The sequence below is a fragment of the Zalophus californianus genome, chromosome 11, assembly GCF_009762305.2.
Source record: "Zalophus californianus isolate mZalCal1 chromosome 11, mZalCal1.pri.v2, whole genome shotgun sequence".
In the NCBI taxonomy this organism is placed as follows: domain Eukaryota; kingdom Metazoa; phylum Chordata; class Mammalia; order Carnivora; family Otariidae; genus Zalophus; species Zalophus californianus.
This window is the reverse complement of record NC_045605.1, coordinates 45248451-45266516: the sequence shown is the minus strand read 5'-3', so window position 1 is coordinate 45266516 and position 18066 is coordinate 45248451. Positions and strand designations below refer to the sequence as shown.

The window sequence follows — 18066 nt, the reverse complement described above, 5'->3', positions numbered from 1 at the left end:
ACAGTTACGAGTAAAACTGCTATAAATATCCATGCATGGGTTTTTGTGTAGATAGTTTTCAGCCCCTTTGGGTAATTACCAAGGGGTATGATTGCTGTATCATATATTAAGAGTATGTTTAATTTTATAAGACATCGCCAAACAGTTACCCAAAGTGGCTGTACCAGTTTGCATACCCTCCAGCGATGAATGAGAATTCCTGTGGCTCCACATCCTCACCAGCATTTAAATGTTGTCAGTGTTCTGTATTCTGGCCATTCTAAGAGGTATGTGGTAGGATCTCATTGTTTTAATTTATATTTCCTTGATGGTATATGTTGTAGAGCATTTCTTCATGTGCTTTTTTATTTTAATCTGCAGGTGTCTTTATAGTGATTTCTTGTAGACAACATATAATTGGGTCATGTTTTTGATCAACTCTGACAATCTCTGTGTTTTAATTGGCATAGTTAGACTATTGACATTCAAAGTTATTGATATACTTGGATTAATATTTACTACATTCATTACTGTTTTCTCTTTGTTCTTTGTTTTCGTTTTCTATCTTCTACTCTTCTGCTTTTTGTGGTTTTAACTGAATATTTTATGTGGTTCCATTTTCTCTCCTTTCTTATTATATCAGTTATACTTTTTTTTCTTTAACTTTTTAGTGGTTGCCCTAGTTTTATAATATACATTTACAACTAATCCTAGTCTGCTTTCAAATAACACTATACCCCTTCATAGGTAGTGAGTGTACCTTACCGTAACAATTATCTTCCTAATTCCTTCTTCCTGTTCCTTATATCATTGCTGTCATTCACTTATATATAAGCATGCATCACACACACACACACACCATATATGTATATATATATATATACACATAAGCACACACAATTACATTGTTGCTTTTATTACATTGTTACATTATTATTTTGAATGAACTGTTGTCTGTTAGAGCAAGTAAGAATAAGAAAAAATTTTTTATTTTACCTTCACTTATTTTTTCTTTAATGTTCCACCTTTGTTTATGTAGGCGAGTTTCTGATCTGTATTGTTTTCTTTCTCTTTAGAGAACATTTAACATTTCTTGCAGAGCAGGTCCGCTGGCAACAAGTATTCTCAGTTTTTATCCGGTGAAATCTTTGTCCTTCACTTTTTTTTTCTTTAAAGATTTTATTTATTTATTTGAGAGAGAGAGAATGAGAGATAGAGAGCATCAGAGGGAAGAGGGTCAGAGGGAGAAGCAGACTCCCTGCTGAGCAGGGAGCCCGATGTAGTACTCGATCCCGGGACTCCAGGACCATGACCTGAGCCGAAGGCAGTCGCTTAACCAACTGAGCCACCCAGGTGCCCCTGTCCTTCACTTTTGAAGGATAGTTTCTTAGGGTATGGAATTCTAGGTTGGTGTTTTTTGTGTTTTCTTTTTTTTGCCCTCTCAACACTAAATATTTCACTCCACTCTCTTGTTTGCATGGTTTCTCAGGAGAAGTTGGATGCAATTACCTTTGTTCCTCTGTAGGTAAGGTGTTTTTTATCCTCTGGCTTCTTTCAGGGTTTTTCTTTATGTTTGATTTTTTTGTAGTTTTAGTAAGATATTCCTAGGTGTCGCTTTTTGTTTTTGTTTTTGGCATTTATCCTGCTTGGTGTTTTCTGAGCTTTCTTGATTTGTGGTTTGGTGTCTGACATTGATTTAGGAAAGTTCTCAGTCGTGATTGCTTTGAATATTTCTTCTGTTTCATTCTTTCTGCTCCTTCATCTATTCCTGTTATGTAGATGTTATTATACCTTTTGCAGTTGTTGCACAGGTGTTGGATATTCTGTATTGGTTTTTTTTCCCCCAGTGTCTGGTCTTTTTGTTTGCAGTTTTCAAGGATTCTTGTGATAGATCCTCTAGCTCAGAGATTCTTTCCTCAGTTGTGTCCAGTCTACTAGTGATTACGTCAAAGGCATTCTTCATTTCTGCTGTAGTTCCTTTTCTTTGTGGTTCTTAGGATTTTCATCTCTCTGCTTACCTTGCTCATCTGTTCCTTCATGCTATCTACTTTATCCATTAGGGTCCTTAGCATATTAATCATTGTTTTAATTTTAAATTCCTGGTCTGATAATTCCAACATCTCTGCTGTGCTGATTATGATGCTTGCTCAGTCTCTTCAGATTGTGTTTTTTGCATTTTGGTGTGCCTTGTAATTCTTTTCTTGATAGCCGGACATGATGCACCAGGTGAAAGGAATTGCTGAACTAGCCTTTAGTAATGTGGGGGTGAAGTGTGGGGGTGGGGGAGGGCAGGAAACTGTTCTATAGTATTGTGGTTAGGCCTCAGTCTTTCAGTGAGCCTCTGTCTCTAGACTGTGAACTTCACAAGTATTTCTCAGTTTTTCTTTCCCTCTTAGGTGGGGCCAGGATAGTTAGAGTGTGCTGGAGTTGGATATTTCGCTTTCTTCCATGTGGAATTCTAAGGCTGGCCGGAGTTGGGTATTTCCCTTCCCCACGTCAGTTGGGCTCTCATCATACCCTAGTAGATCAGGCTCTGTTAACTAGCTTCTACCAAAGGCAGGCCTTGTTAAGAACTGAGTGCTGTGGCTTATGTCAGAAAAAAATGGTTCCTTTTTTTCTCCCGCTACTTGGAAGTGCAAGGGGCTTTCCCCCTGTTATTTACTGTGGGACCTTAGTTAAGCTCCCAGAGGTAAAACTCACAAGGCTCCCACGGAGCCTCCTACTATTTTTCAGTTTAGGTTTTCCTATCCTGGCTCTTATTCTCTTTGAGGTTTCAGCTGGTTTCTGCTCTGGTAAACTGTGATTCTCTGTATCTATTTATCGTCTCTTCAGTTTTGGAGGCAGTAGTTTGCAGGGTGACCTTGCTTCTCTTATGGATCTAAGAAGAGTTGTGTTTCTAGCTTCCACAGCTTTTTACTTGATGTTAAGACTCGGTGATGACTTCTGAGCTCCTTGAACAGAAACTGGAAACTGGAAGAAGACATTTTTTTTTCAGTCCATTTTCTAGTATTTTTTTGTTTTTCTTTTTCTAGTGCTTGCTCTAAGGACTACGATAGATATCTTTAACTTTAGAGCTTCTTAGTGTTAATATGTCCATCCCTTGTAAAACGTGGAAATGTGTTTCGGTCCGTATTAGAGACTGCTTGCCATAGGATCTCTTATCCCACCCCCCCATCCTGCCCCCGTGCCCCACTATTTTTTTTTTTTTTTTTTTTTTTTTGCTGGCAAATAGTCACTTTCTCTGACACCAGGGATTCAATTGTCCATTCTTTCTCCACGGATTTGTAACCAATTTATATATATGTCATATACCAATTTATATATAGGTGTGTGTTGTTGACTGCTCACTTCTTTTCTTTTGATATATTAGTCTAGTTCTTATTTTTTTATAATTAGTTAAAAAAATGAAACATTTCTTTGAAGATAAACATGTGTTTAAATACCAAAGTAAAATTGTACTATTGATATCAAAAGCTATAACTTTTTAAGGCACAAAGAGGTTTCCTGGAAGTGAGGTGATAACTTGGATCTTAGTTACTATTTTATTTCCTGTTCTCTTTTTACTTTTGATACTGAACTTCTTGTTTTAAAGCATTCTGCTTTCATTTCTTTTAAGTGAGCTTATTGCACTAGTGTTTTATCCATACATTAGATATTCACGGAAAATTTGTAGGTAGTTATAAATTATGATCTGTTCTGAATATTAATTGAAGTGGTTTAACCTAATCAAAAATTTTTAAATTTTTTATTGTTAGGTTAATCACCATACATTACATCATTAGTTTTTGATGTAGTGTTCCATGATTCATTGTTTGCGTATAACAACCAGTGCTCCATGTAGAATGTGCCCTCTTTAATACCCATCACCAGGCTAACCCATCCCCCCAACCCCCTCCCCTCTAGAACCCTCAGTTTGTTTTTCAGAGTCCATCATCTCTCATGGTTCTTCTCCCCCTCCAATTTCCCCTCCTTCATTCTTCCCCTCCTGCTATCTTCTTCTTTTTTTTAACATATATTGTATTATTTTTTTCAGAGGTACAGATCTGTGATTCAGCAGTCTTGCACAATTCACAGTGCTCGCCATAGCACATACCCTCCCCAATGTCTATCACCCAGCCACCCCATCCCTCCCACCCCCCACCACTCCAGCAGCCCTCAGTTTGTTTCCTGAGATTAAGAATTCCTCATATCAGTGAGGTCATATGATACATGTCCTTCTCTGATTGACTTATTTCGTCAGCAATAACACCCTCCAGTTCCATCCACGTCGTTGCAAATGGCAAGATCTCATTCCTTTTGATGACTGCATAATATTCCATTGTGTGTGTGTGTGTGTGTGTGTGTGTGTGTGTGTGTGTGTGTGTGTGTATTTATATATATACCGCTTATTCTTTATCCATTCATCTGTCGATGGACAACTTGGCTCTTTCCACAGTTTGGCTATTGTGGACATTGCTGCTATAAACATCAGGGTGCGTGTACCCCTTTGGATCCCTCCATTTGTATCTTTGGGGTAAATACCCGGTAGTGCAATTGCTGGATCGTATGGTAGCTCTATTTTCAACTTTTTGAGGAACCTCCATACTATTTTCCGGAGGGCTGCACCAGCTTGCATTCCCACCAACAGTGTAGCAGGGTTCTCCTTTTCCGCATCCCCACCAACATCTGTCGTTTTCTGACTTCTTAATTTTAGCCATTCTCACTGGTGTGAGGTGGTATCTCATTGAGGTTTTGATTTGGATTTCCCTGATGCCCAGTGATGTTGAGCACTTTTTCATGTGTCTGCTGGCCATTGGATGTCTTCTTTGGAAAAATGTCTGTTCACGTCTTCTGCCCATTTCTTGACTGGATCATTTGTTCTTTGGGTGTTGAGTTTAAGAAGTTCTTTATAGATTTTGGATACTAGCCCTTTATCTGATATGTCATTTGCAGATATCTTCTCCCATTCTGTCGGTTGTCTTTTGGTTTTGTGGACTGTTTCTTTTGCCGTGCAAAAGCTTTTTATCTTGATGAAGTCCCAAGAGTTCAATTTTGCCCTCGCTTCCCTTGCCTTTGGCGATGTGTCTAGAAAGAAGTTGCTGCGGCTGAGGTCAAAGAGGTTGCTGCCTGTGATCTCTTATAGGATTTTGATGGACTCCTGTCTCACATTTAGGTCTTTCAACCATTTGGAGTCTATTTTTGTGTGTGGTGTAAGGAAATGGTCCAGTTTCATTCTTCTGCATGTGGCTGTCCAATTTTCCTAACACCATTTGTTGAAGAGACTGTCTTTTTTCCATTGGACATTCTTTCCTGCTTTGTCAAAGATGAGTTGACCATAGAGTTGAGGGTCCATTTCTGGGCTCTCTATTCTGTTCCATTGATCTATGTGTCTGTTTTTGTGCCAGTACCATACTGTCTTGATGATGACAGCTTTGTAATAGAGCTGGAAGTCCGGAATTGTGATGCCGCCAGCTTTGCTTTTCTTTTTCAAGATTCCTCTGGCTATTCGGGGTCTCTTCTGGTTCCATACAAATTTTAGGATTATTTGTTCCATTTCTTTGAAAAAAGTGGATGGTATTTTGATAGAGATTGCATTGAATGTGTAGATCACTCTAGGTAGCATTGACATCTTCACAATGTTTGTTCTTCCAGTCCATGAGAATGGAACGTTTTTGCATTTCTTTGTGTCTTCCTCAGTTTCTTTCATGAGTATTTTATAGTTTTCTGAGTACAGATCCTTTGCCTCTTTGATTAGATTTATTCCTAGGTATCTTTTGGTTTTGGGTTTGGGTGCAGTTGTAAATGGGATCGACTCCTTAATTTCTCTTCCTTCTGTCTTGTTGTTGGTGTATAGGAATGCCACTGATATCTGTGCATTGATTTTATATCCTGCCACTTTACTGAATTCCTGTATGAGTTCTAGTAGTTTTGGGGTGGAGTCTTTTGGGTTTCCACATACAGTATCATATCATCTGCAGAGAGTGAGAGTTTGACTTCTTCTTTGCCGATTTGGATGCCTTTGATTTCTTTTTGTTGTCTGATTGCTATGGCTAGGACCTCTAATACTATGTTGAATAGCAGTGGTGATAGTGGACATTGCTGCTGCATTCCTGACCTTAGGGGGAAAGCTCTCAGTTTTTCCCCATTGTGAATGATATTCGCTGTAGGCTTTTCATAGATGGCTTTTATGATATTGAGGTATGTACCCTTTATCCCTATACTCTGAAGAGTTTTGATCAAGAAAGGATGCTGTACTTTGTCAAATGCTTTTTCTGCATCTATTGAGAGGATCATATGATTCTTGTTTCTTTTGTAAATGTATTGTAACCTAATCAAAATTTTAAATGTGGCTTTTTAATAAGGATTATCACGTGGTTGCTGAAGAAAAATTGATCCTTACCTTGATGTGATTGCTAAGTAGTCAAACCCTTGGTAATATGTGTTGATTTAGTTCTGTTGTTTATTAAGTGATGCAGTTAATACTTGGAAATAGCTTGCTAGTTCTTTTTTTTGGGTGGGGGGGATTTATGTGTATATGTATAGCAACCACAAATCCTGGTTTGGGATCTAATTAAAAACTTTAAATTTTAGTCTTTTAGTATTGTCTAGAAGGTACTGGCTTATTTTTTTTAATTTAAAAAAATTTTTTGGAGTTAACTTTAAAACATAGGAAAGCAAATCTTATCCTTATCTTCTTTTTTTTTAAGATTTTATTTATTTATTTGACAGAGAGAGAGCACGAGCAGGAACACAAGCAGGGGGAGTAGGAGGGGGAGAAGCAGGCTTCCCCTGGAGCAGGGAGCCCGATGCGGGGCTCGATCCCAGGACCCTGGGATCATGACCTGAGCTGAAGGCAGCCGCTTAACGACTGAGCCACCCAGGCGCCCCTTATCCTTATCTTTTTACAAGTTGCTTTATAGTGTATCTTTTTTAAAAATAATACCAAGTGTAGTCTATGTTTATCTGAAATTATGTAAAAGTTAATAGTCTCTTTGCTTCGAAAAAGTTTTTTTTACTTACCACAAATTTTTATTAAGATTCCATTAAATATCAAGATCCCTTACTAGATTATATATAATTTACAGAGGTTGAAGTTATATATATCACACCTAGCTCTTAAAGTGAAGTTTATTAATATTATAGTTTTAACTTTGAGTAAAAGGAATATATAATTATGCCTTTAATTCATGAATAAAATCAATGATATGTTGGTGGAGACAGCCACTACGCAGCTTGAAGTATGAGTCTAGATTCAGGAGAAGTGTGATAGTCATAAAAATAAGATTGGAAGTTTTCTTCTTAAAGGTGGTCATTGAGGCTATGTGAGAAGATTATAATGTAAAAACCCAGAATAAGAAGTCTGAGGGTAGAAAGTGGGAAACAGCAACATTTAAGTTGTCCATTGTGATATGTGTACAGTTAATACTTTTTAATAAAATCAGTAATAGAGTGGAAGATACAGAATATGGAAGATTAGCAGTGTTTTTTTCAAATTAGCAAGTAGTGGTAGTTCTAATTTTTAAATCTCTAAAACTTAATTTAATAATGAAATCTTTACTCAGAGATTATATATTTTGTACTTAATTGTGTAACCAGTTTTTGCAAAGCATTTAATGAGGTAAGAACATACAGTGTAGTTATGAACACATCTACATGTATATAATGTGCGTATATAGATACAGATACATAAGTAAAGATATATCTGTCTTCATAAGTGTGTCTTTATCTATACTGGTTTAACTTTCTTTCCTTCCTACTTTTTTCCTCCCTCTTTCCAGTCCATCCATCCATCTATCCATCCGTCCTTCCCAGTCTCCCTCCTTCCCTTTACAGAATTAGGCATGCTTTGCCAACTATTTCCTGACACCTTGTAAGAGGGCAGTTTACTTAAATCTTAATCGTATCACTGTGGGATTCTGAGAAAACTTTGAAGTTGTTTCCAGGGTTGCTTAAAAAATTTGTGTCACAAAGAACTGTGATCATAGTAACTCAGCAGTAAGCATTGGTAACATCTAGTTTATCCCTAGGTGGGCTGTTAAGAACTAGTCTTCTTTCTTTTTCAAGGAAGTGCTTTTGTTTGTGGTTCAGAAAGTTGTTTTGATGGATTTTGTTTTGTAGAATTGCTATGGAATTTGCTTTGATATTTAGTATTAGTTTAGATAAGTTAAAACTGTGGGGTGCTCAAACATGGGCATGGATTAAAATATGAAAAACTGCATATTTATTCTAAGCATACTCATGGTTTGAATTGTTAAGTTATACTGTTGTAGTTATGAAACTCCTAGGCAGATATGACCAGAATAAATGAACTCTATAATATGTGAATAAAATACCATGCATTTGACTTATAAATTCTTGACATATTCATGTTTCAGTGTCATGTTATCTTCACGGGAAGAAAATTTAAATTACCTTGTAGTCTTCTGGAAAGTTTACTCTGTTTTATCTGCTGTATATAACAGTATATGATCATGAACTCTTGCTCTTATTTTATCTGTTCCTGTACTTTAAGGCACTATTTTTTTTACTGTTCTAAAACATTCTGGGAGATGAAAATTTATTCTGTCTTGAAAGACTTTCTGAGATGATTAAATAGCATCTCTTAGTAAGCCATTACAATTGTTAGGACCTTCCACTTTGTTTTTCTTTAGTCTGTAATTTCTGCTTTTTTGTAGAACACAAAACATATATATAGAGGAGGGAGAGAGAGAGAAGGAGAAAGAATATATAAACATTTAGAATTTACAAGTTATACCGTGCCTGCTATACTCCCTAATAACCTTAGTTATGAAATGTGTTATATATACTGTCATTCAAAAGTTTCAGAAGGTTAGCCAAAGAATATATACATTAAGGTTTCCAGAAAAAGAAAAGAAACATTATTGTCCATCTATTAGATACAATAATGTTGTTAGAAGATAATAAAATTTAGAATTTCAGCAGAGTATGAGGATACCTTTTAATCTACTGAGGTGTTAAGAAAATGTAATTATTTTAGCATTTTCCTGTGGGAATAATGATACTCTTATCACACAGAGTTCTTAAACAGTGGTTCTTAATACCTTTTTAGGTAGTACCCCTTGCTGTGCACAGCCCCTTAAATTTTGCATGCAAGTTGAAGAGCTTCACCCCTTCCCGTATCAAAAAAAAAAAAAGTTTACTTGTGGTTCACTGAGCTTCACCTATCTCTCTATCCAGTGATTCCCAAAAGAATGGGAGTATTTGTGTATCACAGTCTCCTGTGAAATTTAAAACGCTATTGTTCTTCCTGGCGCTAGCCCTTCCTAGTTAGGTCTAGGCCACCTTTTGTTCTTATTGGCACCTCCTTTCCCATCACTTTTGTAGTAGTATTTTAATAGGTAACTTGGTTTCCGCAGAGAATTTACTCAACTAAGAAGGGAGTGACCTGTTTGTCCTCAGCTAGAGATAGTCAAGTGGTAAATAATAAAATGGCATTTAATTGACTTACCAGTTTCTTGTGATACAGAACATCCCTGGAGAAGTGATAAAATAAATCAATATTCTGATATTCTGCACCTACCAAATTGACATTGGAGCTGAGGTTGAAGACACCACACCAGGGAAACCTGCCAAGAAGATTCTGCTATGTAATACAGCACATTATGCCCTCTACAGATACTGTTTTTTCATTCTTGAGGCTATTATTAGTTCTAGGTTGGAATTCAGATAAAGCTGGGAAGGAGGTGTTCTTGTTCATTATTTAAAACAATAAATTGAAACTCAAGACCAGGATAGGATGTAATTCAATAACAATACATCCTCTGCTTTTTCCCAGTAGTAAGATTGTGTCAGGGCTTTACTCATTCTCAAAGCACAGAAGCCTGTTAGGATATTGTTTTAAACAAGTCATTGCAGAATATAAAGGTAAGTTAGTAAGGGACAGATTTTCTGCTGTTGAAGCAGTGCTTTGGAAAGACCATGAAACTGGGTGGCTCAGTCGTTAAGCATCTGCCTTCGGCTCAGGTCATGATCCCAGGGTCCTGGGATCGAGCCCTGCATTGGGCTCCCTGCTCCATGGGAAGCCTGCTTCTCCCTCTCCCACTCCCCCTGCTTGTGTTCCCTCTCTCACTGTCAAATAAATAAATAAAATCTTCAAAAAAAAAGAACATGAAACTGACTCCTAATTCCAGCTTCTCTTTGCTACTTTTGTATTTGTAAGGAAATCACTTAACTTTTCTGATTCTTGGTTTTCCGTAGAGTAAGGATAATAGTATCTACATTACACTTAATAACACTATTAAGAGGATAAAATCTGATTTCAAGTATTGATTATACTTGTAGATTATTAAATTATTAATTTTATGCAAATGTAAAATAATCTGATCACTAATTTTCCCTCCTGTTTAATGGCTATATTTTGTGATTATATTTCTATAACATATTATATGTCTCTAGTCTGTTACTTTTTATAGGGCTGGGTTGCTAGTAACACTTTGTCTGGTAATTCCATTACCATTTGTTTAAGGCCTATTAGATGCCAGGTACTATTGCAGGTGTGTGAAAATGTGAAGGTAAACAAGATAATCTTTGCCTGGTAGTTAAAGAAACAGTTATATTATCAGGTAGATAATTTGTTGAATTTTAGAGATGGAAATAGATTAGTGGAACAAATACATTAGTTCACTTCATAAGGAAATGTATAATCGGGCACTACCACTGAAATTGCAGAGACACTTTTGTTTTGGTTTTGTGATTAAGTGTATTGTTTTTTTTCTTCATATGTAACCAGCTTTTGGTAAGAATAGGTATCACTTGAGAAGGATTTAAGTTTTCTGTGTATGTGTGACTCTTGGATGTTGATGTTACCCTAATTTTTCTTCATATAATTAAAATAAGTACTAGTAGAATATCTTTGGTTTAGAATTTGGTAGGAACTGATAAGATCGGTAAAGATTAATAAGAACAATTTTAATTCATTTGTACAAATCATAGACAAGAAAGCTAAAAGGTCATCTTATCAGTGATTTTTAAATTTTTTTTAGAGGAACATTAGAATTCTGTTGTTTTGCTGAGGTGTGTTAGGACCTGCTGAGCAGGGTCATTGCTTGCAGGGTTTGGTTCCCTGGGTTTGCCTACATCTCCTTCCCCCTTTCAACCAGAGTAGGTCCAACATTATGTTTATATGTTGGTGATAAATGTATGTTATTTTCCTTAAATAGTTTTTATGTTTAAAAATGTAAGTTAGGTAACTAGTCTTGTTCCCTCATTTTATTTATTTATTTATTTTAAGATTTTATTTATTTCACACATAGAGAGAGAAAGAGAGAGCACAGCAGGGGAAGTGACAGGCAGAGGGAGACGTAGGCTCCTTGCCGAGCAAGGAGCCTGATGCAGGGCTTGATCTCAGGATCCTGGGATCATGACCTAAGCCAAAGGCAGATACTTAACCTACTGAGCCACCCAGGCGCCCCTCATTTTAATGACAAAATTAAATTACAGAGTACCAGAGAACTAAAGTTAAATGAAACCCTGATTTTCAAATTTCCATTGTTCAGTTAAATTATACTGCCTCCATGTGGCTTAGTGATATTAGAAATCTTATTAAGCCATTTTAAGTAGTGAATAATCCAGATTAATATATGACTGGGTCTGACTTCAGTATTTCATTGACAATGTTAATATGAAGACATGGCATGAAATTTAAGTGAAAATGATTTGATATTGGTACTTTTTTATTTACAAAGTATTTTTTTAAGTACTAGAAATGTTCGAAATTGAAACTCCAAATACGTTTTTATAATTTTCATTTATTTGAGAGCATGAGTGAGAGAGAAACAGAGAGAGAAGGAGCAGGGGGGAGGGGCAGAGGGCAAGGGAGAAGCAGACTCCCCACTGAGCAGGGAGCCAGACATGGGGCTCGATCCTGGGACTCCAGGATCATAACCTGAGCCGAAGGCAGACGCTTAACGACTGAGCCATCCAGGCGCCCCGTCAAAGTTTTTTTTAAAATTATTTTAACGCTGCCCTTAAACTCTTAAAACATTAAAGACCTCTTTCCTAAAGAATAGGATGTACTTCATTCATGGTTTTACATGCAGTGTAAGTTAAATGAAATGATTAAGGGCATAAAATTATCCTTTGAGTTTTACCTTAATTTTCATTAGTTTGATAAATATGCAGTTTCTCTGTAAAGTGAATGTTTATCGAACTTTCATTTGTCTTTTGGCATTAGAAACTTCACTTAGTGCCTAACTTCTCACTTAACGAAGTTAAAAACAAGGTGATTTAGTATGATTTGTAAGGACATCTAATAAACAGTTGCATTGTGTGTGAAATAAATAGAAGACCTGATTTTTTTTTTGCAATAAATGTGCATTGTTTTGGCCTTGACCTTGACATTTTGGCAAGATGAGTTCTTTAGATTCTTTATTAAATTTAGAATTCTCTAGCATAAATGTAGACTAATGGCAAATTATACTCTTTTTCCTATTAATACATAATGATAATGAAATAATTTTTTTTAAAGATTTTATTTATTTATTTGAGAGAGAGAGAATGAGAGATAGAGAGCACGAGAAGGAGGAGGGTCAGAGGGAGAAGCAGACTCCCTGCTGAGCAGGGAGCCCGATGTGGGACTCGATCCCGGGACTCCAGGATCATGACCTGAGCCAAAGGCAGTCGCTTAACCAACTGAGCCACCCAGGCGCCCTAAAATAGTAATTTTTAAAATAAAGATATAATTGACACATAACATTATATTAGTTTCAAGTGTACAACATAATCATTCAGTAATAGTATATATTGTGAAATGATTACTACAGTAAATCTAGTTAACAATTACAAGGCAAGAGTAATTTTAAATAATTTCCATTAATGACCACTAAATAGAATGTTTAGTGACTACTGAACAGAATGACTTTTAGGATCTATTTAGATCCAATTGTTAGGGTACTGAAACTTACGTCAGTATAATCTGCCCTTTTTCTCAACTCCTCCTGATAATCGTTTTGATTTCTAAAAAAATAATGAAGTGATTATTAAGTCAAATTGATGCTTAATCTCACTCTATCTCTTTTTAAAATTATTTGCAGGAGAGGGCTTCTCACAATTTATATGGCCAATTTGGTAAGTAATTCCTTTTTTTGTTGTTGTTTCTTTTGAAGTTTTCCCATGTGTTTTTTATCTTTCTTTTTTAAATCGAGTTCCCTTAAAAAAAAAGGAAAGCTACAGAAATTTCAGAAGATCTTCTGTCTCTGTTTTGAAAGATAGTCTTAAGTGTTTAAAAGAGCCTTGAAACCATCTAGTTTATTCCTATCATATATGACTTATTCCCATTTATTTCAGGAGGTAAGTGATTACCTGCCTGTGCCCTTCATGACTGTTTTTTTCCTTAAGTGTAGATCTTCATCTTTGATAGGATATATATATCTCTATGTATCTCTTTCTCCATATCTTCAATTTCATTTCATACTCTGCTTCTCTTGCCATTTCTTTTGGGAAAATGATTTAAGGATGAGCTTTTGTGATGTCATTATTCTTGGACCTTAGAACAACATTGGTCCTATCTCCAAACACTGAGTATATTTAATAACATAATTATCTGGTCTTCTAAATTTCAAAGTTTATAGGAATGAGATCAGTGTTGTCTAGTCTGATATTCTTTATGGTAAATATATAATCAAGATTATATAATTTTCATTGCCAAGTTCATTATTTAAAAATGTATTTACAGGGGCTCCTGGGTGGCTCAGTCGTTAAGCATCTGCCTTTGGCTCAGGTCATGATCCCAGGGTGCTGGGATTGAGCCCTGCATCAGTCTCCGTGCTTGGCCGGAAGCCTGCTTCTCCCTCTCCCACTCCCCCTGCTTGTGTTCTTGCTCTCGTTATCTCTCTGTCTGTCAAATAAATAAATAAAATCTTAAAAAAATGTATTTACATGAAAAATTTTTAAAGTTGTTTAATAGAATTAATAGGCAACATTGAAAAATTCAACTAAGAAAACATTATCTGAGGAGAGGTTCTTGAATTCTCTAACAAGGGAATATAGTTCAGAGTTCTATTTAGAAACTCATTTCAGGTATAAAATATTAAATTTTTGCTCTGCGCTTACCATATGTCCATTACTGTGCTGTCTGCTGATAGGATGGAGATAGTTCTTATACTTAAGGAGTTTGCCGCCTAGTGAAGAAGTCACAGTAGAAATAATAATGTTTGAAAAGGACTGGAATATAAATAATAGCATGCTGTGAGAACCATAATAGTGACACCAAACTATTGTGGGTGCTACTCTTCTTTCTCACTTTTTCAAGATACTTAAAAATATTTCTCCATAGTATTAGAATGGATTTGAGTTTTAATGTGGTTTTTTTTTTCTTTAACCATGAACATGCTTTTCTATATTACCACATGGTATGTACTTTAATACACAAATACTATCTGTATTTACATACTTAACTTTAAATTCTAAGTAAAGTTTCACAAACTTTTTTTGTGTGTCTTGCCTGGTTTAGGTTGTTAATTCTTGGAGAGATGATCTTTGACTTTGTTTGATATAATCAATGTTGGAGGTTGCCCTTAATATATTGTGTTTTTTAAGAATAAGCCTTTTATTGAAGGAATCATACTTAGATTCATATGCAGCTGTAAGAAATAATAGAGATCTCATATACACTCTGTTTCCCCTGTAATAGTATCTTACAAAACGATAGTAGTATCAAAATTATATTGATGTTGATATTTACTGTAGTCAAAAGAGAGAACCTTTCTTTTATGAGAAGAATCAAAACTTAATTTTGATCCTTTATTAAGGATATTTTAATCATTAACCACAAAATTTTAATGAGATCAAAGGCCTTTTAAACATAGATTTTGACTGTTTAAAGGAAAGTGAACTTACACATAATATATTCTTGGTATACCAATGATAACCTAATAAGCTTAATTTTCTTAATCTAAATAGGGCCTTTTGTTTATACTATTACTATAAGACTATTTCTTTATTAAGAGAGTAGTTGGTGCAGAGTAGGTAAAGATTTAAATATTTTCAGAGACTAAATTCAGCTTTAAGAAATAACTTTGTTCTAGAACTTGATTGTATTGGTTATTAGACTAAGTTAAAGTTGTTGGCTTATAATATCAACAACAATATTTCTAAATGATAGGATCTTTTATTTTAAAATTATTTATTGTATTTATGTATGTATTTCTGATTTGGAAAGTACAAAAGAGCATAAAAATCATCTGTAATTTTACCATGTAGTAATTACTACCATTTTAATGTTTTTTATTCCCTTCCTTCTCCTCCAGTGTACGTACATAAACACACAAACAGAGATGCACATTCACATTACATATTATATACCCTTTTTAAAATATTGGGGACATATTATTTTGTGACATCTTTTATTACTGTGCTGTATAGTTTTTATTGCTCATGATATTAAATAATCATTTTTTGGAGTGTGTACTCCTACCTTTCCACTTGTTATATCTTCATGACAATGGGTTGGTTTCATACATATACATATATGCACAGGCCCCCTCAAAATGTTGGGAGACAATGAAATAATAACTGTTTGGTTAGTAACAATATCATCTTGTTATTTTTAGCTGTGATAATTATCGGTCCTTAGTCATTTTAACCAGAAAATCTCAAAGGCATTAGCATGCCTTTGAAAGAGTACAAGATAGAAGAATATGCAGAACTGGCTTCACATTATCTTTATTATCTTTGTCTTTATTTTTATTAGTAAATACTTACTGCATGCACAGCACTTTGCTAGGTATTGGGACACAAATACAAGCCATTATTCTGTCCTCAAAATTAATTTAGTTGAGAGTACAGGTATACCTAGATCTGGCTTTAAAATGAATAGGTAATTAATCGGGGCACCTGTGTGGCTCAGTCGTTAAGCGTCTGCCTTCAGCTCGAGTCATGATCCCAGGGTCCTGGGATCAAACCCTGCATCGGGCTCCCTGCTCAGCAGGAAACCTGCTTCTCCCTCTCCCACTCCCCCTGCTTGTGTTCCCTCTTTCGCTGTGTCTCTCTCTGTCAAATAAATAAATAAAATCTAAAAAAATAAAATAAAATGAATAGGTAATTAATAGTCCAAGATAGTGCATTCATGTCAAACATGTGATAAGACAATATAGTCTTTCGAACTTCAGAAAAGGAAGTTAGCTTTGGGTAGGAGCAATCAGAAAGTTTTATGAATTACACGGGACTTGAACCTTGAAGAAAGGAGGGGACTTTGAGGCAGCTCCATCTTGGAGATATGTCATTGGTGACCATAGGACAAAATTCTTGCCTTTCCAGGGATTGCCAAGCTGGGGTCAAGGTTTATGAACCAAAAAGGGATAAGAACCATTGAACCTCTACTGTGTTAGACACTGTAAATGAAATTGGAGTCATTAAAATAAGCAAGGTCATATAGTTTCTGCTTCTGGGGGACCTTCTACTTTACTGGGGAGAGAAATATGTAAACTAGTGGAAATAAACCTCATTTCTGTTTTTTTGTATTAATAGTTGTCTCAAAACAGAAAACAGTATAGTGTTTCTACTATGCAATTTTGAATATACATTTTGCTAGTTGTGTTTGTGTTAGTGTTGTAGGGAACAGGTGAAGAGCCAGATAGTCTAAATAAAGGCATTTCTATTAGTGCTTTTGTCATTATCAAAAGATCTTTTCTGGTCTCCCTTATAGTTACTCTTATTACCCATGAAATCTGTCAGTAAGCCCTGGCAAGTCTCTTATTAGATCAGTAGTTTATAGCCTTAAAGATTAGCAGTTTTAATAATTACAGACTTAAGGCAATTGAATTACTACCCACCTGAGAGTGTTTTTTGTTATGTGTTTGTTAGCAATTTTGGAAGGAAAAGTGTACAATTTAAAAATAATATAGTTTTTTAGCTTTTTAGAATTGATAGAGAACTAGTTGTTAACAGGCAAAATATATGAAATGTATAGACAAGGTATAAAGTAAAGAATTAAATGTTTTCTCTGGCTTCTGCCCAAGATAAGGCTCTAAAATGATGGAAATTTTTCTTGGAGCTAATATACTAGAACCAGTTACCTACAAGAACACCAGATGCTTAGATTCAACTTTGCCACAGTATTATTTAAAAGAGAACACATAAAAGTTTGCATTGATATAATTTCCCTTTATTATGTTGGTTGTGACAATGACAGGGTCCTAGTCTTTCAAAATTCATCGTATACTGCTAACAGTTATTTAAAATGTGATGTTAGGTGTAGGTCATTTATGTTTAGTTTAATTATAATTTATGACATTTAAAAATCTTCCTATATAGGTCCTTTTGAAAACTTTTCTCTGCAGTTTCATTTATGCAATCAAGCATTCAACAATGCATGCGTTTTAAAATTGTAAATATATATTTAGTAGGCCTGCTGCTAGCATTTGTGTTTTAATTCTAAACATGCAGTGTCTGTGATTAAAACATCTGTATTTGATTTTTCAAACAAGGTTTGAAAATGTTGATTCATATGTTTTCTTGTAAGGCCACTTCAATTTAAGTGGATTTAGCAGCTACTTATTATATATCAGTACTGTGCTAGGCACATGAGGATACAAAAGAAATACAAAATGGATTGTAAACTAGTTGGAGAAATTTGACAGATGAACTTGAAAGAAAGAAACTGAATTGTGTAAGACTGTTGAATCACAGACCTGTACCTTTAAAACAAATAATACATTATATGTTAAAAAAAAAGAAGAATTAGCAGGAAGGGAAAAATGAAGGGGGGGAAATCGGAGAGGGAGATGAACCATGAGAGACTATGGACTCTGAGAAACAAACTGAGGGTTCTAGAGGGGAGGGGGTGGGGGGATGAGTTAGCCTGGTGATGGGTATTAAAGAGGGCACGTACTGCATGGAGCACGGGGTGTTATACGCAAACAGTGAATCATGGAACACTACCTACCATGAGAGACGATGGACTCTGAAAAACAAACTGAGGGTTCTGGGGGGGTGGGGGGATGGGTTAGCCTGGTGATGGGTATTAAAGAGGGCATGTTCTGCGTGGAGCACTGGGTGTTATGCACAAACAATGAATCATGGAACACTGCATCAAAAACTAATGATGTAATGTATGGTGATTAACATAACAATAAAAAATTTAAAGGAAAA

The 18066-nt window shown here is 35.5% G+C and overlaps 1 protein-coding gene across 2 annotated transcripts in view; it reads left to right on the top strand.

Moving 5' to 3' along the window:
* Nucleotides 1-18066, top strand: part of TMEM135 (transmembrane protein 135) — a 279591-nt gene that overhangs the window by 42412 nt on the left and 219113 nt on the right. Inside the window, exon 4 of one of the 2 annotated variants that reach the window (XM_027580515.2) lies at nucleotides 13011-13044. The exons of the other annotated variant lie outside the window; for it this stretch is intronic. Within the exon in view, the coding sequence (XP_027436316.1) occupies nucleotides 13011-13044 (34 nt within the window). The remainder of the gene's footprint in view (nucleotides 1-13010; nucleotides 13045-18066) is intronic. 2 annotated transcript variants of the gene reach the window in all.